Raw genomic sequence first — 25,364 nt, 5'->3', positions numbered from 1 at the left:
GTTCATGTGTATAAGAACCAGAAATAGGTAGAATCACCTCAGACTTTATCTCTTTCGCTGACATCGGCCACTTATGTTCATATTTTTCCTTCAGATTCTGCTCTGCGGTCGGCGTTGGGATGGAATTATCCAGGGAAGAGCTGTGAGTCGCCTTACCGACCATGTTCTGCACAGACTTCACCATATTCTTTAAATCCTCTGGGTACGGTGTTGGGTATCTCTTTAGATTGATTTCGACCTGGTTTGAGAGACAAGATAATAAAAAATACATGGTAACTATACAAAGTGCGATCAAAATGGAGGGTGATTCCTGTCACTACGCAGCATTCCACGTTCAGCTTCTGGGCAAATCAATGGCCGTGTACTAGCCAGGTAAAAAAAAAGTGCAGTTGTTCAGTAATAGTATTAACCAATCAGATGTGTGCTTTCATTGAGGCTTATTTACAAACCACAAGCCATGCAGCCCTCACGCTGCCTATTCATTTACACAATGGCAGCTGACCAGCCACACGTAGGAGGTGTCAGACACTTACTTTCCTGTATTTGTGATCCCAGCAGCGTGACCGACATCGCAGGCTGGGACAGATGGTCGCGATGGTTTCTCCGTTGGTCAGGCTGTGGGAGCCCTGTGTAATATTGATAATAGTACTAGACACCACCTCTTGCCGACTGCCGCGGCTGGCCGGCCACCACAGAATCAATAGACTCTGGGCATTAGAGTGTGCCTGGAGTCTATTGCTCATGCGCAGATCGCCGGGGAGATGGCGCGGCTGCCATTTTCCCGGCGATTTCCTCACAGTGCATGCGCAAAACACTGGAAAAATGGCGGCGTTTGAACAGTGCTGAGAGACCCGATGCGGGACCTCGGAGAGGTAAGTTTTACATAATATGGATGCAGGGTGTGTGGCGCGGGACGCAGGGGCCAGTGTGCACCGCACACCCTGCACCCATTATAGATACGTCCCTGCAGCTTCTGTTGATTAAAATGATATGCAGCATGCCTGTGTTCTGCGTGCGACTGCGGGTGTATCTGCATACAAAAGGTTACGTTACAATGTTACAGCCGCTGGCATAAGATGCATTTGAAGGTAAAAAAAAGTTGCACGAAAAGACGCACGACTAGAAGGGCTATGTAGTGCGCAAGGAGGCTTAGATGTATGATGATACATCTATACGCCCCAGGGACAGGTGTTTAAAATTCAATTCCTAATGTTATAGAAATATTATAGGCGTGCACAGCACATTTCATTAGGGGGTGCACTGCTGGGTGGGCATTTATTAGCACTGGCTATGGGGTTGTTTATTACAAGCAAGAGGTGGTGTCTAGTACTATTATCAATATTACACAGGGCTCCCATTTATCACACACATAAACCCTGTAGCAAGTAGTTTGCAGACTGTCCCTTGCTCCCAGCGTACAACCTCACAGACGGGGAAGTGAGAATACACAGAGATGAGCTGATGCAATCATCCCACCCCTGCCAGCGGCGGCCCCCGTTAGTAACAGTTTTAACGAGTGTTTCAGCAGGGGGAACGGTCGCTCTTCCTGCGTCTAAGTCGCACCATGCATCTTGCGGAGTTGGTATAAAGACGCACATTAAACACAATGCCCTGTGGTTGGATGCATGGCGCGTCTCACTTGTTTATTGGTCATCAGCCTTTTGTCTTTTCTTTACCCAGGTTAGCATCGGAGTTGCACAACCCTTCTGCATGTCATGTCCAGGATACTTCTGTCGCATAAGTGATGTGAATAAGATGCACATTCGGTACATAACTGCGTGGGGGTGTGATACAAAAGGTCGACAATAATTTGGTCAACACCAAAAGGAAAAAGATTGACAAGACAAAATTTAGACAGTACAGAAAGTCGACAGGCACAAAAGGTCGACAGGTTCAAAAAGCGACATGGAAATGGTCGACACATATCTTCACCCTGACCCTAAACCTAACCTTCCCCTTTGTGCCCTAACCTAGCCGTCTCCCTTGGTGCCTAAACCTAACCGTCTCCCTTGGTGCCTACACCTAACCGTCTCCCTTGGTGCCTACACCTAACCGTCTCCCTTGGTGCCTACACCTAACCGCCCCCCTTGGTGCCTAAACCTAACCGTCCCCCTTAGTGCCTAAACCTAACCGTCTCCCTTGGTGCCTACCCCTAACCGTCTCCCTTGGTGCCTACACCTAACCGTCTCCCTTGGTGCGTACACCTAACCGCCCCCCTTGGTACCTAAACCTAACCATCTCCCTTGGTGCCTAAACCTAACCGTCTCCCTTGGTGCCTACACCTAACCGTCTCCCTTGGTGCCTACACCTAACCGTCTCCCTTGGTGCCTAAACCTAACCGTCTCCCTTGGTGCCTAAACCTAATCGTCCCCCTTGGTGCCTAAACCTAACCGTCCTTTCTGCAGCCTAATTCTCCGGTAGTGCCTCACCTTAACCCTCACCCAAAAACACAAAAAAACAATGCTGACCATTTTCATGTCAACCTTTTGAACCTGTCGAACTTTTGAATCTGTCGACCTTCTGTACTGTCGACCTTTTGCCATGTCGATCTTCTGGTGTCAACATTTTAATTGGTAGGAAGAATGGCGCGGCTTAGTCGTAAAGTACGTGGCACGCCACACAGCGCTATTTGTGGACATATCTGTACCAAAATACTGTTTGTTCCAGCCTCATACATGACCGCTTACCAAAAAAAACCCCCCAAAAAAACAGGCCTTTTTAGGAAAAAGCGGGTACTCCAACCATCCATTATCAACAGGTGAATTCGCACCTGCGAATCGAAACCTAATTTTAGCAGGTGGGTGCAATCTTAAGCACAGTCATGCGCTCACCCAGCATTTAAATAAAAATTCCCCCCCGGCCTACAGTACCCATTCCCACAGATGCTGCGATTGTGACGTGGAGGTCCATGCACTCTCCTATAACAGTCGGCATATTATGGGCATATTTGTGCAAAGACAGGCACATCATGTCACAGAGTGGCATCTGCGCCCGCACATCCGTAAATGACTATTTCTGCCTCATTGTCGTTCGTCACCATAGCAAAGAGGCTCAGAGAGAGAGAGCGGAATGGAAATGAACAATCTCAGCGGAGCCGCATAGGTCACACCTACACTCTGATTCCTATCAGGATCTGATGGTTACTCCTAATATCTAACAAATGCCAAGTCTGCCGGAGGATCAGATGCAGGATACTGTCTGTGACTAGTTACATCAAAAAGTCAGAGCAGAGTTTAGTGTAAAGCCACTGATTAGTAAACAAGTAAATGACTAAGGGGCATATTCAATTTGGAGCGAAAAGTCAATTGCCGGAATTTTCATCCGTCATCAGCCGGTCGGGGGCTACTGGAGAGAGATTGAGAGATTTCTCTTCTGCACCTGGATCCTCCATAGGCTTACAGTAGTTTAAACCCAGGGGCGTATTTATAATGGGTACAGGGTGTGTGTGGAACACGGGCCAGGGGGGCCCACACCGCACTCCCACATTTTAAATACTCACCTCTCCGGAGTCCCACGTCGGTAATGCCAGCGCTGGAACAATCGCCTGGAAAATGGCCGCCGCGGCCATTTTTCCGGCGTTATGCGCAGTAAGGAAATCGCTGGGAAAATAGCTGCTGTGCCATTTTCCAGTAGACTCTGGGCACAGACTAGTGCCTGGAGTCTACTGCTGCGGCCCTGCGCTTAGTGCACTGCCAGCCGCCAGAAAGAGAGCCCCCTCCTCTCTTAATACGCCCCTGTTTACACCATCTGAAGATGGAGTAAAACTACCTGGGTTAAACTCTGAAAAGCTTTGCTTGCTGGAGTTTAGTACATAGGGGTCAGATTGTAGCTCCCATTGATAATAATGGGGACTGCGGTCTGCAGAGCTAATTAGCACTCTGCCGGAGACTTTCCTGCATGCAGCCGCTGCTATTCAACGGGCCGAGAGTTTGTACGCAAAAGAGAGAAGACCCTATAATAATTTCGCCTTACCAAAGAATAACATCTGAATAAGCACCGTTTATCCAATGTTATCGTTACATTATAAGGTGTAGTAACAATTCAGACATTTGCTACTTTATTACTGGGACATAGAACGTCTTGTACAAAATCCTCATGATCTAAGCGTGTTAGTTATTGCTAGGACCCGGTATGAAGGTTTTAGTGTAACTGCATATGAAATGCTACGTTACATTGCCACAGCTGATTACTCACCTGACCTGAGTGAGCCCAGTAGAGCTGCCCCCACTAGTCCCCTCAACAGCGTCACGGACATAATGTGTCACGTGACGCTGATGATGGGACTAGGGAGGAAGCAGCTGTACTGGGCTCACTCAAGTCAGGTGAGTAATCAGCTGATGAGGGGACGAGGACTGGGGACGGGAGCTGCTGTGTGCTGTATGCATGCATTAGAATACAGAGCCATGGCAGCGGGAAGCAATCAGGAAGCCGACTGCCTAAATACCGGCAGCCGGCTTCCCGACTGTCTTATCCCGGCATGGGTGAAATGCCGGGCGTCTAGATGTAGACGCCCGCATTTCCCCGACGCCGGGAGACCGGCGCCCGGCATCACGATCGTAGTGATGCCGGGCACCGCGAGCGGACAGCCGCGGGGGGGGAGGGTTAGGTTTAGGGCTCCCGAGGGGGACTTAGGGTGAGGCACCCCCCGGGAGGGTTAGGGTTAAGCTAGGGGGAGGGAGGGTTAGGCACCCCCGGGGGGGACTTAGGTTTAGGCAGCGGGGAAGGGGGTGGTTAGGGTTAGGCACTTAGAGGGGGGATTAGGGTTAGGCACTTGGGGGAGTAGTTAGGGTTAGGCACCCCCAAGGAGAGTTAGGGGGGTTAGGTTAGTCTATACTTACCTATCCACAATCGGGATTTCCAGCGCTGTCGGGCTTCCGCTGCTTCGAACTCTGCTCCTGTCGGGCTGCCGCTGACGGGAATCGAACCCATTCCATGGCAGCTGATCCTCCATCCGGGAACAAGTACAATTGGACTTGTTGGGGCCCCTCTGTGTGTGTGTGGGAGCCCCTGGGGCGTCCACACCAGTCATCCTCCCTTTAATCCGGCCCTGTGCAAATGCACCCGCAGTCACACACATAGTATAGGCATGCCGCATATCATTTTAATCAGCAGAAGCTGCTTGTGCGTCCCATTTGTGAATAAGGGGTCTATTTGCTAAGCAGTGTTAGGAGACAGAGTGAAAAGTGATAAGGTGCCAGCCAATCAGCTCCCAACTGTCATTTTTCAAACACAGCCTGTGAGATGACAGTTGGGAGCTGATTGGCTGGCATCTTATCACTTTCTTACCACTTTTCACTCTGTCTCCTAACACTGCTTAGTAAATAGACCCCTTAGACACATTTGAGGGTATAAAGCCGCTCGAAAAGATGCTCGGCGCTACAGTGTCACACCACAACACGGCGAGAATAGAGGGGCTGTTTAATGCACATACATGTTGCTAGGGAGTTACAGATACAGATCAATGTATGTAATAAAACCATAACAATACCACTACAGCTTGGGGCAATAGACAAATATAAATATATTTATATATTGTAATAATAAAGTCGCCTTATTCTTGCCTTCCCTAGGACGCCTGCCCCTCTCACTGTATCCTGTTACCTTTCTAGAAACAACTCATCCAATTGGATATGTTAGTAAATTCAGCTTCTACAAGGAAGTTATGCTGCAACATGTCATTTCCACGCCTATTACAGTATATGCAGATTTACTCGTATCCATAGATGAATTAACATGGCATCGTATAATGTACAGATCTGCATAAATGACCAATCCAGTTTGATGAGCAGCAACATGATAACTAATCTAATTAGTTACCTGGAAATTTAAAAAAAATACACGCTAATGTGGGAAAAATTAGCCACACCCCCTGTCCCCCCAAACCACACCCTCCATGACAAGTACTAAAAACACGACTAATTGTACATTACTTAAAAGCAACATAAAAACCGAACAACGCCCTGATTTCTGTTATACAAAGGGGCAAGTTGCAAAATTCGCCATTGCGGCTGGACATATAATAATATTTGAATCTCCTGTTGTTTACGGGAAAACCGTGAACTAACCTTGACTTTCCCAGGACCTTCGTCTTCTTCCTTCTTCTCTTCAAACTCGAATGCCACGGTCATCCTCTGCTGCCGCTGCTCTTCCCAAAGCGTGGGGTTAAAACTGTCGCTGTCGGACTGGAAATCTGTAGTATAAACACACATTGAGGCGCACGCACCTATATACCTGGCTGACAGACAGTTCTCTCCATTTTCCAAGACTGTCAAAAACAACAGAAATACATCTACATGTTCAAATTACCAACTCAATACCAGAATGATAGTTATTGATCACTATTACATGAACAGATTGTTAAATTACAATTGGTTTAGACTCGGCCTGATTCAGACCCGTTCGCTATCTGCGTACGCTCGCTGGATGCGTATGCAAATTTGTCAAAGTAACGCCACGGGAAGCGAATGCTCGCCAAGGCATAAGCACGCCCACCATGTCTTAGCGAGCGGACACTTTGTGTTGCACAGGCAGAGCCGCACACCAGCAACACATCATCTCCAGGAAGTGTATTAAAACATTGGTACATCGAGCACCATCGGATGTGAACGCGGTGCTTGAGGTTGCTTTACCCTACCACAATCATTGCGAGGAATCAGTGTAAAAAGAAGGCAAGTGACGTGTACTATGACGCTGCCTGTTAATTATGCATGCCTCTAAAATGGCGTTGAAACACTCAGGCACGCCTGCGTTCGCATCTCCAACCCACGTTATTAGTGTCCTGCGCCGGTAACCACCCACAAACGGCCTCTCCTGTCACTCATTACCCTGGGCTGCCTTTGCTGGGCGAGTGAGAGGGATGCGATCGCATTGCGTAATTCGTGCACGCGCAGAACGAACTGTGCGCATGTGCGTAGGCAGAACATCGGGCCACTTGCGAACGCACAGCGCGAGCGAGAGGCTCTGAATCAGGCCCTCAGTTCTTTTCACCAAATTAGCAGAAGTTTGGATTTATCTTATTGGCTATCCATAACACGGGAGAGCCGGTTAGCCAATAAGATGCCGGTTTTGAGATCTGAACATAACCAAGTATAACTGAACTGCTCATCTCTGATTACAATGCATGAAGCAAATCTGCCGTGTTCTCTGCTGCTTTATGGCGGAAATAAAGCACATACTAATCATGTTTGTAACACACCAGCTGGTCTGAGGCAGAATCCAGCCAACCTGTGTCAAGTGAGTTTAGAAAGGATGGATATCTGAGCTTTCACAGTCGTCTCCTGTTCTGTACTCAGATTTATTTTCTACAACAGACTTTGGGGGTCATTCAGACCCGCGCGTGAGCGGCAGTACGCTCGCAAGCGGGTCGATGTTCCCCCACTGCGCATGCGCACGACGGAGGGAGCTCCGTCATGCGCATGCGCGAGACCCGGCGAGCGACGGGCTCTCCATCGCTCCGGGTCTCGCACCAAAGGGAGCGTGCTGTCGATGTTGATTGACAGCACGCCCCCTTTGGTGGGCGTGCCGGGGGCGTGCCTGCCAGATGGAGGCGTTCAGCTCTGAATCAGGCCCTTTGGGTGTGGAGCCAGTAGATGAATTTGGTGGCCTGCACAGCGGTGTCACGGCACACGAAATACAGGCTGTACCCGCTGACATTTGGTTCATGTCCCGGCCAGGACAAAATATTACCAGGAGCACTTCAGGTCCAGTATAAAATAAATGCAGAGGGCACAGACTGGGCATTTCCCATAGGGATCAATGATTTCACAGAAGCAGACATGATAATAGATTAATGTAGAACTTATTGCAACTGGAGCATAAACTCTCCAATACAGCGAAAGTTTATCAAAGACATCAAAAGTCATATGAGTCAATAAAGTTGCTGCTGAGTCAGCTAAATCGGACCGCGCAATAACGCTGCATAACCAACGCCACAGATAACATGATTAGAGGTCACCTATTTATAGGATACAGGGAAAACTACGAGCACAGAAGATCTCCACTTAAAGAAACAGTAAAATGTTACCTGAACCTTTAAAGATTTACAAGTCTAAATAGAAAGTGCTGGGGTTCCGAGTAGAACTGAGGAGGATTCAGACCTGGACGCTAAGCTGCGCTCTCACGCTTCCAAAAGGGGCCTTGTATGCAAATGCCGCGATCGCACTGGATGGCTTAAGGACGCCCTCTATGCCTTAGAGAGCGACAGCAGAGCGAACGCACGTCGTTGTAAAGATGCCCACCTTACTTTCTTAGAACACGTCATCTCCAGGAAGTGTGTGAATAATCGGTAACATCGAGAGCCATCGGAGCTGCACGCAGCGCTTGAGGTAGACCCTACCCCACCGCAAGCATTGCGATCAGTGCTGGCTAAAATTCAACCAAGTGACGTGTACAATGATGCATCTTTGCGAATTATGCTCACCCCTAAAACGCTGTTTAGACGCCCAGACACGCCTGCGTTCGCAGCACCACTTCCCCGTTCACAAGCACCTTCCCCTGTTACCACCAAGAAACGGCGCTGTCACTCAAATTAGCGTCCAGTCTGTGAACTACGATGCGCACGATTCCCGAGCACAGGGAGTGACTCGCGCATTCGCATATTGACGCATAAGCAAATGTGCAATTATCGTCCATAGCGTGTGTTCGCAGCTTAGCGTCCGGGTCTGAATCAGGCCCTGAGTCTCGGCTGTAAGTCTGCTGTAAGTTCGGAACTCAGATTTAAAAACAGAATCTGGGGTTTTGGATTGCATGTAAACACAGGTCCAAATGACATGATTGTAGCTGCTTTTATCCATTTTAAATAGATCCAAACTAAAATCCGAATCAAAACACTTCAGGGTGGTTTTGCCACAACCAAAACACAGGGATCTGCGCACATCTCTACAAGAGATCCACGTAGGGAGAACGCAGGTACAAATAGAGAGGCAGGAAGCGCACACGGCTGACGTCACATAATGCAGACACTGGGGACACAAACACATTACAATGAAAGCTGCCCAGCACCCCGGACACACACGTGGCAAATTCAGAAAACATGGACTGCTCATTGTAGAATGTGCAAGGGGGAGAGTTGGAATTGCAGACAAAATAAAAGGAACGTATGTGCGGAACATCCAGGGGAAACGCAGAGGGCGACGGATAGCTAAATAAGGAATGTTATTACATGAGAGCAGCTGGAAATACTAGATATCATGAATGCAGACTGGTATGCGGTCAGGAAGCTGGCAGTCGAAATGCCAATCGCCGGTTTCCCGACTGTAAAATACCGACACCTATCATTGTCCACCCGCCTAAATCCCGCCGCCCAGCATTCCGAACGAAGTTAAACTGGGCGTCGAGAGCGGATAGCCGTGGGGGGGGGGGGGGGGGGGGGAGGGGAAGGGTTAGGTTTAGGTGCTCTCAGGGAGAATTAGGGTTAGGCAACCAACCGGGAGGGTTAGGGTTTGGCTAGGGGAAGGGGTGGTTACGTTTAGGCACCCCAGGGGTGAAGTTAAGGTTAGGCACCCCCCCCCCCTGGGAGGATTAGGTTCAAGGAGGGGGGTTAGGTTTATCCACCCCTGGGGAGAGGTTAGGGTTAGGCACCCCAAAGGGAGGGTTAGGGGGGGGGAAGGGTTATGAATAACGAAAATACTTACCTTATCGGGATCTTCATTCTTCTGCCTTCAGGCGTCTGTATTACATCCGCCGGGCTTTAGTCCGGCGGTATGTCATATCGATTCCGGTACCATCCTGTACTGAATGCATTACCATTACATATAATACTAGACTCAGGCACACAAGTAAGCCTGAAAACTCCTGTACTCTTATATACGCTCTACGGAAAATATGTTCCCGATGAAATATAACAACAAAGACTATTAGGATATGGTGGGGAGAGTCTCAGAGTAATAAGGTAGCTGTATAATGAAAGGCACGTACACACAGTGGACACATACACTGAATTTCATTGTCATATGAGGCTGCATATTAAACCATCTATCACAGCCCTTAGACTGATTGTCTGATACATCTTCTCCTTGATTGCTTCATCTGATAATACTGCGATCTGATGCTTCTTCACAGAGGTACGTGCAGGCCACTTGTGTGGCCCGTGGTAAGGGCGTCGGTAAATGACTGGTTGCACTGGTATAAAGAAATTAAATAGTGTGAATAAAACTGGTCAGGGAAACAAATGTTTACCTTCATCGCCTCGTGGCTGCTGGGGGAACATGTAATTGGTTAATACCCTTTGCTTGGTGTCAGGGTGCGCCTCGGTCTGCAGAGGAATTAGTGCTTTGGACTGAAAGAAAAAAAGTGACAGCAAGTTAAAGATGTCCCCATTTCATAATGATGGGGAGATGTACCAAGCTTTGGAGAGAGATAACGTGGAGCAGTTGCCCATAGCAACCAACCAGCCTTTGTCATATTAGATAAATGACAGTTCGAAGCCGATTGGCTGATTTGCGCAGCTTCTGCACTTTATCTCTCTCCAAGGTTTGATATATCTCCCCCTGAGAGCAGCAATATTTGGAATTGTGATGATGGGAGATGTAGGGAAGTGTCCAGAGGAGGTACTGGAGCTGCAGGCCAGCAGGGAGGGCAGTCATTGCACCTCAAATGATCAAAATATCCCTGCTTCCGCCAGCAATGCTAGCGAGTAGGTGGCAGAAGTAATCCACTGTTATCCGCTACTGACATTATCCACCAACAAAGATAAGCCGGGAAGGATTAGGGACGGTAAAATTTTACTGCGGGACAGTTACAATTACTAAGGGCATAATAACCTGAGCTCATATAACTACACACTTGTGCATTGTACTTCAATTAACTCATCAGTAGCATCATGTACTGTACAATCTCTTCGCCATGCTAGACAGTTCGGCTATAGGACTTAAAACACATTAAACATAAAATAATCATAACATGACATTTTTATCTATAATTGGTATTTCCAACATGTAATTACATTAACATTACCAAAGGTTGCATGAAATTGGATTTTTTTTTTTTTAAATAAAAAGAATAAAAAACTGATTTATTTGATTCAAATAGGATTTTTATAACATATTTTTTAAATAAACATTTAAAAATGTAAAACATTCACTTAAAAATTTTTTTAAATGAAAAATCCTATTAAATCAAATAAATCCATTTTTATTTTTTATTATTTTTTTTAAAATCCAATTTTATGAAACCCTAAATTATTATATGTTGCCAATGAGAAACATGCATGAGCGGTATCTTATTAGCCCCAAACATTGTTCGGACACTATTTGACCCCCGCGATTGGCGAAAAATGGGGATTTCTCGCCGATTATCCCTGATTTTCGCCAATGTTTTTTTTCACCCTATCCTATTATTTCATTCGAAATAATAGAATAGTTCTCCTGAAACACATAGGTGCTGCGATAAGCTCATGGACCTATGTGTTTTCGACTTTTTTCAAGTGAAAAAACGGCAATTATCGTGGATTATTTTTCGGGGCACATCAGGTCCCGAAAAAAAAAAAAAAAGTTAAGTGCCGGGGTCAAGCCGACTTCGGGGCTAATTGGATAGCCCCGGGTGAGGTAATTAGCCGCTGTAATTTACTGCGGCTAATTGGATATCCCTCTTACTAGGAGGTGATTTTAATCTTATTAGTATTAGGTGACATTATGTAAGGTAACTAGTGAGGCAATGTATTGGGAGAAGACACGTTCATGGCTTTGTAAAACAGGTCAAGATTTACAGATGGAGTGCCATTTATGGCAGCAAATGGCGCAGGAATGTGGAGAATATGCACTATCTTGTGACAGATCTCCGATTTTTTTTTTTAAATAGAATAAGCATAGGTAATTATTTTACACTGCTTAACCTATATCTTACAAATTGTTTTGCATTAGTTATCCTAGTAAATGGTGTGAATGACAATAGTTTTTAATTATGTTTTACAGCACAATGCTGGTCTTATTTAAGGCACTTACATGTATTCTGTGCCTCTTAGGTGTTATTAGTGGCATCAGGGCAAAAGAGAAGCTTAAATCGAAGTGCCAGTTAGCTATGCCAATTTCTCTGCCCACCTCTGTGTTAGAGGATGGAAAAAAACAGCCACATTGCAATGTTGATCATGATTGGTTGAGAGCTATGCCAGCAGCATGGTAATAACTTGCTGAGAGGGTGTGCCAAGATAGGATGTGTCCTAGATGTACAGCACTATGTGGCTAGGCACTGGCTAGATCTGAGTCATGAAGTTTAATGAGAATACTGGCTTTACCCGGGTGCCCTGCAAAGTAGGGAGCGATAGATTTCACTTCAGGTAACTGAATTAAAAAGATGCAGGTGACCACCATGGGAGACAAATTACATCTTCATGGCACTGTACCCTGTGGCCCAAACCGGCAGGATGCATTTGACCTGCTCACCATGGGATCCAGGGAACTCCTCTATATTCGGACATGACATCTCTTGGACGTTCCAGTAGAGTAGGAAGACATTATACTGTTATTAAGGTTACTGGAGATTCTTGTGATCTGTACAATTAACGATAGGAAATATTGCTACATCTAGTAGCTGCCCCCATTTTTCTAATGCCAGTTGGATGACCAGAAGCTCCTGATCTCCAGGTAAGTCATTATTCTCCGCTGCGATAAATGATTTAGCCAACAATCTGCAGGAATGCCTCTTCCCGGATTTGTAGTGCGAAGATAATACGGTTCTCACATCAGCAGATGAGGCCTCCGCCTCTACAAATAGGCTGTAACACAGGAGTAGCAAATAAAGACCCAGGCAACTAAAAGTGGCTTCCTGAGGCTAGAATCAGCTCTTTTCTATGGGAGCAATAACTGAAGAACAGTTGTTAACTTGATGACAATAATTGGCATTGCCCATAAATCTTTGAAGTCCTAGAAGCTAAGGAAAGCTGATTCTGGACAGCTGAATCCCTATCAGGATAAAATGGAATTTAGGATTGCTCAAAATTACACTTATGCAATGTGGCGCTGAGACAATTGTCTCCCAGGCACGGCAGTATCATGACAAATCTGTCAGAGAAAATTACAATATAATTCAAGTAGACAAAATTATATAGATGAGCACAAAAAAAAAAAAAGTTGTCACTTTTTTCTAAATTTCATTTTAAATACCACTAGTATGTTACAGAGGCTGACTGGCGTAACAAGATACTCGCAGTGTAATGAGGACTGAAAGCTATTATTCTCTTATATCTGTCTTTTTTTCCAGATTAAATGATAATGATGTAAATTGAGTTTTGTAACAATCGAAGCGTCATGAATGTGATCACAAAGATTCTTAGGATTTCAAAAGGTAGATTTTAGAGCTAGTAAGGTTTTAGGGAATAAATAAAGGGTATAGTTGGCCCCCAGGCGAATTTTCTAGACATGAGATCGATGAGAAAATCGTAGGGACAATAGCGTGACATTGTGTGGCTATCAAAATAATAAGGGGGAACAGGGAAAGGGTTTCCATGGATGTTACGGTAGAAGCGTAATGGAAACAACTGTCTTCTAGGCGGTGGTGAAGCCTAGAGAACCCTTGTAGAACAATATAAATAGGCATTGCAAGCCAAGAAGTAGAAGCTTGAAGGCCATTTAAATACCAAAAAGGAACTGTGTTCATTATGCAAAGCACCAATTTGAAGTGTATTGGGAATACTTCAAAAGTTGATAGACCCTCCGACAGTACTAAGAGCCAAGGGTACCAAGGATATTCCAAGTTTTTGAAGAAGACTGTTCACAATAAAGTTTCCCACTTAGGGAACAGTGTCAAAAGAAAAATTAGATAATTGTAAGAACTCTTCAACTACAACTAGGCGTTTAAGTGTCCCGGTTTCTGGATCACATCGGTTGACCAAGTGACCTTTAGTTCCGCAATATAAACATAGACTGAATTGTCTTCTGCAATCCTCCTCTAAATTGCACCGAGATACAAAAAACAAGGCCGCCTAATCTCACACAGTGATCAAATCATCGAGAGCGGGAGGCCCCAAGATACCAACTCATCCTTAATGCATTCGAAGAATCCTCTGCAGAAGCAGACAGGGTTTAAAGCCTTTACTGATGCTGCCCAATGCTGGGGGCATCATTCTGGTGCCTACTGTAATGCTGGCCATACACTAGCGCGATTTTGAGCTGATTGCCCGATTTTCGACGTGTCGTATGATGAAACGTGTCAAAATCGTGTAGCATTTAGGTAGAATACAATCCGATGCATGCTCCTGCCGCTTTTAAAACATATCGTATGATCAGATGTGCAGCCCATCATATCTATCATAATCGTACGCAGATCGTGTGTGTTAAAAAGCACCAAATCGTGCCGTCGGGACTGCCGGGGAGTTCAAGGGAAAACGTACGATGAATCGCATCGTACTACATCGTACTAGTGTATGGCCAGCATACGATGCAAGAGGCTGGCAGATGCCGAGGGAAAACCAACCTTGTTAGTTAAAGACCTTAAGAAAGGCCGATACGAAGGCAGAAAATTGATATAAGCAACGTGCTTTCTTTTCTCGCAAAGAGGAGGCCCGGGCAAAGACTTCAGTGCATATCAGGGAAATAATGATGAAGGGAGCCTTAGGGCCATATTCAATATTGGAGCGAAAAGTCCGTGCTGGACTTTTCGCTCCATATCGGAGCTTTTCTGGGGATAAAGTATCGGGCGCGTGCCCGCTTTATCCCCGTATTCAATTTGGAGCCGGCGAAACCAGGAGCCTGTGGAAAGGTAAGTATTGGAAAAAATAGGAGAATTTTCGGGAATTCATCCTAGGACCCCCATAATGATGTCCAGACATGGGGGATCACTGTGGGTACCCCTGTTTAGGTCTGCATTTTTAAATAGCCGCGGCAGGTTTTTCTTTTCCGACAATGAAGAAGTGATGCAGAAGAGCACTTAAGTTTTTTTTTTCGTTTTTAAAAGTGTTCCCATCAAATTTGGGGTACATGAAAATGGGTACTAGCATATTTTTAAGCCCCTAAACTAATACACCTGCCGCTAATGGCCTATTCTAGAAACCACCTGCCGCATACTTACAGAATACCCCTGAACCTATTGCGCTAATTTTAAACACTGTTCCCCAAAATTACAATAATTTTTTGGGGGTGTCCCTATTTTTTTTTTTAAAACTTTTTTTTTGACACAGTTCGTTTTAGGGGCTATTCCCGGGGGTGCAGGCTATTTTTTTTAAGCCTGCACCCCTAAACCCCAAATCTGCAATTTTTTTTCGCCATGTAAAACATGGTGAAAACTTATCCCTGTTTTTTTACAAAGACTTTTTGAACCAGCGAAAAGTCTTTGTAATTGAATACGGGGATAATTGCAACATGCGAAAATGACGTCATCAGCGATAATTTATCGCCGATTCTGACTTTTCGCAGTCTAATTGAATACGGACCATAGTCTGCAAACATGTAAATGTTGGTCTTTGATGCGGGAAGTGAGAACTAGCTGCACAAGTTCAGGACAGGTAGAAAGGGTTCAATTTGGGATCAGAGTCGCAAGCAAACAGGGTTAAGAAAAAGTCAGGTTCTGTCCCCTATTTCCTTGTGATCTGTCCGATAATGAAACAGATCGGTATCAGGAGGTCAGGGGAAAATTATGCTCATGCAAAACAAGTTTTAACACAACCTGGAGATAAATATTGTGATGTGATCGTGGATCTCAGCCCCTTTATGGACGACCTGAAAATGATCTGGAAATAAGAAAACTGTTGGTGCCAGGAGACTGGTGAAATGTTCTTTACCTGATTGTCTGAAAGCCACAGAGCAGCAAGTTCTTTAAGTTTAGTAAAGCTGAACGGCAAATTCTTTAACCTGACAGTAAGAAAGAAAAAATCAATTATTTTCAGAAAGAAAACAATTACAATGTAAAAAAAAAAAGCGACAAAATAAATAATTTAATACCTTGTATAAAATAAAATAGAAATTTGCTAACGATTCAATTCTAAAATGTCTAGTTTTGAGAAAACTTGTTATAGTGTATGTTGGGTAGTACCTCGCTGGAGAAGGTTTTTTGTGAGAGGTACAGTAACAATAATGGAGCAATACAATGACACAGAATTCTAGAACGTAGAACAGCCAAGAAATGTATTTGCAGCCAATATTGCAGAATATTTTTGGAAGGTAGACTAGTACAATGTATATAGCTCGCACCTAACCGAAGCTCCTGAGTGATTTTTGGTGAGACCTCTGTGTCACAATGGGTGCTGAGCGGGGAGGTGGGTACAAAGTACTGTTATTCAGGGCGGTAGCTAGGGTAGTGCGACCGGTGCCATGGCACAGGGCACCACAGGTCAGGGGGTGCTGTTTGGGAATGTCAAATGTCTGTTTATTATCATTCTCACTTGTAGCTTCCTCTTATTTCATCCCCAGCATCTCCCGGCCTCTCCTATCTCTTCCCTGGCCCTTCCCCATGAGGCCATTCCCCTTTTTTGGGTGCATCATGTCCCTTTGAAAAATGAGGGGGGCGCCAATGCTCTTTCTGGCACAGGGCACCAAAAAGTCTAGTTACGGCTCTGCTGTTATTAGCGTACACCCCAAATATAATGTAGCCATGCCCCCTTGGTGTATAACGCAACATCTTCAGAGTGCCCTGTTTTTTTTAACAACTGTTAGTAGCCACACCCCAGACTTGGCCACAAACCCTCTAGTACTGAGGCCAGTCCAATCATTAGGTGCCCTTATTGCCCCCTATGCCGAGTCACAACTCCATGGCATTGGCTTTGAATGGAATAGCCCGAATAGATTTTATATTAGTTCGCCTGTTCTAATCCAATAACATCAGTAACATAATGCACCAGAATGAGCCAGTTGAGGGCGGAGGTCTGACTATGAAATATAATGATCAATGACTAATATGGCAATATAAACTATAAAATATGGCCGCCCAGTTAGCACAAAAAATCTTGTATTTCACAGAAAGTGTCATCTGCCAACAGTCAGATCAGTCTCCATCAGTTAGTGTAAGTCTGATATGGTGCATGCGCGGTCGCCGTTTTCTGGTACCCACCTATACCGCTGAAGGTCCTGTGTATATACAGCTACTTAGTAAATGGTGCATGACCTGTGACATGAAACTGTATTCCACAACCTCACTCTTGTAGCAGAGTTTGGCTGTTCCTCACCCAGTTTTAAGGCTGGATACACACCTGCACGATATCTGCCCGATTCGGCCAATTTAGCCAAATCGGAACGACAAATCGGGCATATTGTGTAGTGTGTATGCCCGACTTGCGCGCTCCCGTGGACGCATGTAATATCGTGTGATTGGCTTGTGCAGCATGGCCAATCACACGATATCGCATGCGGCGCCATACATGTTAATGAAGGACGGAACAAGTGATCGGTCCATCGTTCATTAAATCGTGCAGTGTGTACCGGCAATCATGCGATGTCCAGGGTGAAGGCAAATCGCCCTCAACATCGGCACAATTGCCGGTCGTTCAGGTGTGTATCCACCCTTAGCCTCCCTCACAGCTGTTTCTGATACAGTTAATGACTGCGTTTCAACCTACTTATGAAAATGATGATCATTATCACCTGTTTGGTATAACTGGTTAATCATACACCTGACTATAATCCTACAAAATCCCTGACTGTGTGCAAGTGTACCTAGAAGAATTGATGCTGTTTTGAAGGCAACGGTTGGTCACACCAAATATTGATTTGATTTAGATTTTTATTCTGTTCAGTCACTTTGCATTTTGTTAGTTGATAAAAAATATATATATTTTTTAAACCATTCTTACTTTGCAGCATTTTTCCACACCTGCCCAAAATCTTACTCATTTACCTCTACGGAAAAACTGTTATGGGCAGATTCAATTACCCCCCGGGATGTCTTATGCCATCTCTTCTCCGGGGTAAATAAATAAAGATTTATTAAATCAGAGACCCGCACCCAACCCGCCTCCAGTGGGCGCAAGCAGATTTCAGCACTAAATGTTGCCTCGGGGACAGGGGCATTTCTAGAGAGGAGGGGGCCCATGTGCAGCCTCCGTCACAGACCCCCTCCTCTCCGTCCGGCGGCCAGCAGTGCGCTGAGCTGTGCGTGGCCAGCACCGCAGACTCTGGGCACTAGAGTGTGCCAAGAGTCTATAGCGCATGCACAGGTCATTGGGAAAATGGCCCTATGCTGCAAATGCGCAAACGAAGGGAAAATGACCGCAGCGGCCATTATCCAGCCGTTTTTTACAGAGTAGACACCGTCACTGACGTGGAACTCCAGAGAGGTAAGTATAACATGGGTGCAGGGTGTGCGGTGCGGGCCCCCCCTGGACCCAGGGGTCTGTGAGCCCCGCACCCATTATAAATACGCCCCTGCTTGGAGACTTTGCGGGTTGATCATGGGTCTTTAATTAAATAGCTCTGGGGAGTTTACATGAGAGAAGAGATCACACTAGCGCAACACAACTGAATTTGTCCCTTAGCATTTAAATAAATATGTCCAGAATGATAACTGGCCCATCCCATCGCTTAAAGCTGAAATGGTTAAACAGCTATTCAAGAGTTACAGCTTCTATGGGATCAGAGCTATTTTTATGCATTGTCTAATGTGATGGTTAGCATTACTGCCTCACAGCACTGAGGTCATGGGTTTGATTCCAACTATGGCCCTAACGGTGTGGAGTTTGTATGTTCTCCCTGTGCTTGAGTGGGTTTCCTCCGGTTTCCTCCCACACTCCAAAAATATACTGGTAGATTAATTGACTCCCAACACAAATTAACCCTAGTGTGTATGTGTGTGTGTCTGCATGTAATAGGGAATATAGAGTGTAAGCTCCACTGGGGCAGGGACTGATGTGAATGGCCAAATATTCTCTGAAAAGCGCTGCGGAATATGTGTGCGCTATATAAATAACTGGTAATAAATAAACAAATGTCAGGGGACAGCTCTACAAGTGAGTGATTTGCATGACAATATGGCATGTTCAGCAAGGTAACAATTTTTGGCTCTGTATCTGGGAGAATTATGACATTCCTATGGATTCCAGTCTATTCATAATTTTGCAGTTCTCTGTGAGACCAAATGGCTCAATCAAGATTATTTTCTGTGAAGGTGAAATTACAATGAGCGGCGAGAGGCCTGTCTGGCAAGCGTTCTACAATTTGCAAAGGTGCGCAGAGGTTACGCTCAATGCAAAAGACCATGGTTTCACCGCCGGCACAGGGAAGGTGGAAAGCAATAATATTACACCATTCACTTTTTTTGTGCAGTGAAAGCAACGAGATTGAAAAAAAACAAAAAACAATATGAACATGTATGACTCAAGGTAAAGAAAGCTCTAATGCCCCTTTGCTGCCATTAGTTATTACATACGTGATATCCCTGGCTCTACATGAGTCAATGGACTCTGTAATTTAGGAGTCTGCCACTAGGTGGAGCCGGAACGTGCCAAAAAGGGACAAGCTAGCAGGGCCCACTGAATACTCGCTGATGGTGCGCTCCAGCAGAGTGAGTCTGAGATGCAGAGACAGTGCTGGGAGGCGCAGCAGAAATGAGTGGAGGCTGGGTGAGGTGAGTTACAGCTTTTAAAGGGTGAAGTCTCTATTGCAGGTATATGGAGACAATATTGAGAACATGTTGAAGGCCTACTGAAAGTACATTGAAAGCTTACTAAAAGTACTGAGTAACCCAACACTTAGAAGAGACAGAACTAGAGAGCTGAATATGCTGACATCATGCTATTTATCCTATTTGAGCTTCTACTGAACTAGTGACTGATTCTATTACTAAGAGGAAGCAATTTTGTGAGTTATAAGCTGATTAAAGTGCACTTTGGGACTGAGCTATTGATATGATTAAGTGCTGAAGATAATTGTGCTACTGAAAGTGAGATGTGTTTATTGTGCTTTAACACTGGAAGTTCAAAGCTATTGTTCTCTGAAATCAACATTAAATGCCAATTCTATTACAACTCTAGGGGTGCCTAACTCTAACCCCCTCCCAAAAACTTAACCCTAACCCAGCTACTCTCCCTAAACCTAACCCCTCCCCCACGGCTAATGCTAAGGGTGCCCCAGACTTACCTCGTTTAGCCTGGCGTCCCTCGGCGTTCCGATGTTGGGATTAAGATAGGCGTCAGTATTTTGATGCCTATCTTAAGTCCCTTGTCGCTATTCCCCTGTCGGTATTGAGACCAGGGGAATCGCGGCATCTGGTCTCATAACTACATCCCGGGAAATACATTCATTGATTTTCTGCAGGGTAAATACCGGTGGCTTTTGTATCTAGCCCACAAATACAGGGCAGCTTCACAATTACACTGCAATGTAGATACAACACGCCCCTCCCACATCTCTGCACATTATACATCTGCCCCACCTGCAGGGCAACATGGTTTTACCAAGGGGCAGATTTACTGGCTTTTTTGTTTTTGTTTGCCCCCAAATCTGAATCAGTCCCATAGTCCTTCCCACAGCTCCCTTGAAGTTCCCCAATGTAGAAATTGTTGCGTTAAAAATGAAAATTGTTGGGGAAAAAGTCCTGCAAAATGCGAGTGGAATTCGTCAGGGCGGACTCCCAATAATGGGAAACTTTGAACTCTTTTTTGTTCTCCCAGAGTTGTTCAGTTTACAAAAAGAATCTCTGTGTGTATTTAATCTAAAATACTGAAAATGCTGAATACGTAAGTATAGTCTCTAGATATTCGAACTTCCGAATTTAGGGCCTGATTCAGAGCCGCTCGTAAGCGGCCGCTCGTTCGCTCCGAGCGATGTTTGCCTAACTGCGCATGCGTACGGATCGTTATACGCATGCGCGAACCAGTCAGTGCGGTTGAAATTCATGTGCTCGCAAGATAGCGAATGCCTGATAATTTGAGTGACAGAATGAGGCGTATGTGGGTGGTAATAGGGGAAGGTGCTTGAAAACGGGGAGTGGAGATCCGAACGCAGGCGTGCTTAAAGGTCAAAATGGACGTTTTAAGGGTGTGCATAATTAAAACAGCAGCGTCATTGACCACGTCACTGGGTTATTTTATAGCCAGAACTGCTCGCAAGATTGTGGTAGCAACAACCAACCACAAGAATAGCGAGCAGTTCATACGCTGGTCGATGTACTCGATTAATCTAATAAATAGCGGACATGACGTAGGATGCGAGCGGCCAGGGGGCGTATTTTCCCAAAAAACGACCGCAAGTTTTGTTCGCTCATTCAGACCTAGAGGCGTGAACAGACTACAAAGAGCGAACGGTTCATTTGAATAGCCACCCCTATTTTCTGGACGAGCGAGCGCTAATTGCGTCCGGCTCTGAATCAGGCCCTTAGTGTTGTGCTTTTTTTCAAATGATTTTGCGCCCCTTTGAATTTATATCAGGCACCTGTTTGTCAGCAGCGCACATCATCCCGTGTTGCAGGTGATCTCCTCGCAGTGCGCACGCAGGTGTTTGGGGTTAATGCCTACCTCCCCTAATTGCACGGAGCTATTCAGTGTGGTGCTCTGTTGCGTACTAATTGGATGAGTGTAATTGGACCACATGTGTGAATTATGCCATAACTGATTGCCTCTCCTGCTAGAAACCTGCTCGACAGATGATGCTTCACATTTACTCTTCAAGGTAGAAACAATACCCACATTATATAGATCACAGGGGAATTCAGCAAAGACGGGAAAATCAGAATGACACTGAAAGACTTGCTGTCCCCCAACTTGTATAGTGTGAGGCAGTCACATGGACCAGAGTTATTCAGAACTAGTATTTTTGACCTGTCATTTTCCAGGTCGCTAGCGAGTGTGGCCGTCCCCCTGTGTCTCTTTCATCTAAGTTCCCCCCTGTTCTCACTCCCTGTTACCCCAGTTTCAATTATTACCCCTCCCACCCATATCACTCTCTTTGATCTCTGTCCGCCTGCCCGGGGGCAGGGGTAAGCAGATCAGGCTGGGGGGGGGGGGGTGCTGCTATTAAGGGGTCATGTAGGGATAGTGCAGTGGGGGGCTCCAGCTGAAATTGCTAACAGGTATCTATCTATTCCAACCTGCCCTTACCCATCTCTCTTTCGTGTTTGTTACCCCCTCCATCTCTCCCTTATATTCTTGTCCTCCCCTTGGGTGGGGAGAGGAAACAGGAGCCATTCGGTGACAGGAGCTGGGGAACAGTGTGTGATACAGTGCTGACTGGTGCAGCCCCCTCAGTTGCCAGTGAGAGCTGTGAGGGGCAGAGCTGTTACTGCAGCTTTATATAATAGATCTGACCTCACTACCGCCACCTAGGACTAACATAAAGAACACTTTGTATAAGCACCAGAGAAAAGCTGCTGTGCCTAATACAAGTATAGGGGACCACAGTATTGTACAAGGGTCGGGCGTTCTAGGGTAGGAACACCATCTAATGCACTACTTTGGGAGGAGGAGGGGTTGTGCAAATCCTTTCCCTATCACCTAAAGTCAAAGAACATTTTAATATGGGCCCGTATTCAATTTGAAGCGAAAAGTCCGAGGCAGGACTTTTCTCTGTCATCGGAGGTGTAGCCTTCGAAAAAGTATCGCGCGCATCCCCGCGTATCCCCGTGTTCAATTGCAAATGTGCGAAAACGGGACCCGGCGAATTGGAAATCTGCAAAAAGTTCTGACAGTTTTGGGGAAATCAGCCTGGCACCCCCCCTAAAGGTGCTCTGACATGGGGGTTGTCACGACCAGGGGTGACAGGCTGCTGAGATCGCGGCGCTTACTGCTCCGGGCGCTGTGGCATGGTGTTTCCAGCAGAGGTGCAGGTTCCTGGAGAATAGCGCTGGGTGCTGTGAGTCTCCGCAGACCAAGGGCTTCCATCTGGAGGCAGGTGAGAGGGGCTGAGACTGGCAGAGCTTCCATGCTGTGACCACTGGGCGTGGCCATCTTGGATTTGGGTCACATGTCGTTTCTGGCCAATCAGGTTCAGTCTGGGCTGGGGAGGCTAGCAACCAATCCTGCACTACCTGAGGGTACTAAAGGGCTGTCCAGAGGCTCTTTAGTTGCCAGTGCAACGTCTATCACAGAGTATGCTGTGAGCTAGTTCTCTGTGCTCCTTTGCTCATTTAAAGTGTCAGTACCAGTGTGTTTCTGCAGACTCCCCTCTCAGCCTTGGTGCAGTTTGCTCCTGTTACTACCTGTCTCCTGATCCCGTCTACCTGCTATACCCAGCCTACCCCGGGTCTCTAAGTTCCGCCAGTGTCTCCCAGCCTGGTTCTGATCCCGTCGCGTGCCACTGCTTCATGAGTCATACTCCCCTAAGGCCGGCTGCCTTCAAGTACCAGCAAACAAGTCCTCATTCCTCATCCGACTCCACTCCGGGTCCAAGCGCACGCCAAGCCGTGACAGTTTGCACTGGCCAGATGGATTCGGCCAGTGGACAGGATCTGAGGGCCAACTTGCTCCAGGGTATCGCCTGTCGCCTAGAGGGACTAGAGGCGTCTCAGCGCCAAATGGCTCAGTTCCTGCAGGAAATGTCTCTTCGTCAGGATACGCTGCAAGCTTCCCTGGTTACTGTTAATTTGCCTGCCGCCACCAACCAGCCAGCAGCTCCAGGTTTCCCTGTTCCACCTGCACCATCTCATTTGCACCTTCCGACACCAAATAAGTTTGACGGGAACCCCAAGTTGTGCCGAGGGTTTCTCAACCAGTGTGACGTCCACTTCACACTACAGCCTGCGAACTTTCCATCTCCAAAATCCAAAGTGGCATATATAGTGTCTCTACTGACCGGTTCTGCCCTGGACTGGGTTTCGCCTCTCTGGGAGAGGTCCGACCCGTTACTAGACAACTACTCTGGATTCCTCACGTCCTTCCGGAGGATTTTCGACGAGCCCGGCAGAACAACCTCCGCGGCGACGGAAATCCTGCGACTTCGCCAAGGGAACCGACCAGTCAGTCAGTATATCATTCAATTTCAAACGCTGGCTTCGGAACTAAAATGGAATGAAGAAGACCTGACTTCCACCTTTTGGAATGGATTGACAGATCGCATAAAAGATGACCTCGCCACTCGTGATCCGCCGGCTACCCTCAATGAGCTTATCTCCCTTTGCAATAAAGTGGATTTGCGGTACAGAGAACGCCAGTGTGAAAAAACTAGGGGAGATCCCTTTTGGTTCCGGCCGACCACTACTCCAACCCTCCCTCCGTCTGAACCTGCGGGTGACGAACCCATGCAGATTAACCGGGCCCGCCTCACGGTAGAAGAACGGCAAAGATGCCGACGAGAAAATCTATGCATGTACTGCGGGGAGACCGGTCATATGGTTGCAGCCTGCCCACGTCGTCCGGGAAACTCCCGATCCTAATCTGTGCCGGAGACACCAGGTTAGGAGTGATGTCTCCGTCTCCGTCAAAAAATGAATCTACCCTCTCCATTACTTTTGAGATCTCCACTTTTTCTAAAACTGTTCTTTCTCGCCTCGATTCAGGGGCCGCTGAAAATTTTATCACCGCTGAACTTGTCCAGAGGCTCCGGCTTCCTGTCTCCTCTCTCGACCACACCATCACTCTATCTGCTGTAGATGGCACTCAGATTACCAACGGAATCGTCTCTCAATGTACCCTTCCTGTGCCAGTTCGTATCGGAGCTCTCCACACTGAAACTATCCGATTCCTAGTAATTTCCAAAGCCTCCCATGAGGTCATCCTTGGATACCCCTGGTTACGCAAGCACTCCCCCAATATTGATTGGGGCACCATGCAGATCTTGTCCTGGGGAGAAACTTGTCAAGTATCCTGCCTTCCTCAAATCAAACCCGTCAAAGGTAGTTACAGTGCAACCACTACTCCAATTCCCTACCAGTATCGCTCCTTCTCCGATGTCTTCTGTAAGACCGTAGCCGATATTCTGCCTCCTCATCGGGAGTGGGACTGTCCTATTGAGTTGATTCCTGGCAAAACTCCTCCGCGAGGTCGTACTTACCCACTCTCCCTACCCGAGACTGAAGCCATGTCAGCATACATCCAGGAGAACCTGCAAAAGGGGTTCATTTGACCATCCTCCTCACCGGCAGGGGCAGGATTATTTTTTGTGTCTAAGAAGGATGGAGGCCTGCGTCCTTGCATCGATTACAGGGGCTTAAACGATATAACCATCAAAAATCGCTACCCGATACCCCTCATTACTGAACTTTTCGATCGAGTAAAAGGTGCTACTATTTTTACCAAGCTGGATTTAAGAGGGGCCTACAATCTCATTAGGATACGAGCTGGGGACGAATGGAAAACAGCATTCAATACTCGAGACGGGCATTTTGAATACCTGGTAATGCCTTTTGGTCCCTGTAACGCTCCCGCTGTGTTCCAAAACTTTGTGAATGAGATCTTTTGGGACTTACTATATATCTCTGTGGTAGTATACCTCGACGATATTCTGATATTCTCCTCCAACATTGTCAGACATCGATCCCAAGTCAAGGAGGTGTTAACTCGCCTACGAAAGAACCAC

The 25,364-nt window shown here is 46.4% G+C and overlaps 1 protein-coding gene across 1 annotated transcript in view; it reads right to left on the bottom strand.

Annotated features, from left to right (window-relative positions):
* LRRC7 (leucine rich repeat containing 7) overlaps positions 1-25,364 on the bottom strand; it is a 419,637-nt gene that overhangs the window by 79,763 nt on the left and 314,510 nt on the right. The window contains exons 13-16 of the mRNA XM_088466556.1: positions 15,710-15,779; positions 10,177-10,276; positions 6,066-6,190; positions 38-238 (exon numbers count right to left, since the gene is read on the bottom strand). Of these exons, the coding sequence (XP_088322682.1) occupies positions 38-238; positions 6,066-6,190; positions 10,177-10,276; positions 15,710-15,779 (496 nt within the window). The remainder of the gene's footprint in view (positions 1-37; positions 239-6,065; positions 6,191-10,176; positions 10,277-15,709; positions 15,780-25,364) is intronic.

Source organism: Taudactylus pleione, unplaced genomic scaffold (genome assembly GCF_031769625.1).
Source record: "Taudactylus pleione unplaced genomic scaffold, aTauple2 ptg003505l, whole genome shotgun sequence".
Lineage (NCBI taxonomy): Eukaryota > Metazoa > Chordata > Amphibia > Anura > Myobatrachidae > Taudactylus > Taudactylus pleione.
This window is presented reverse-complemented; position numbering and strand designations above follow the sequence as displayed.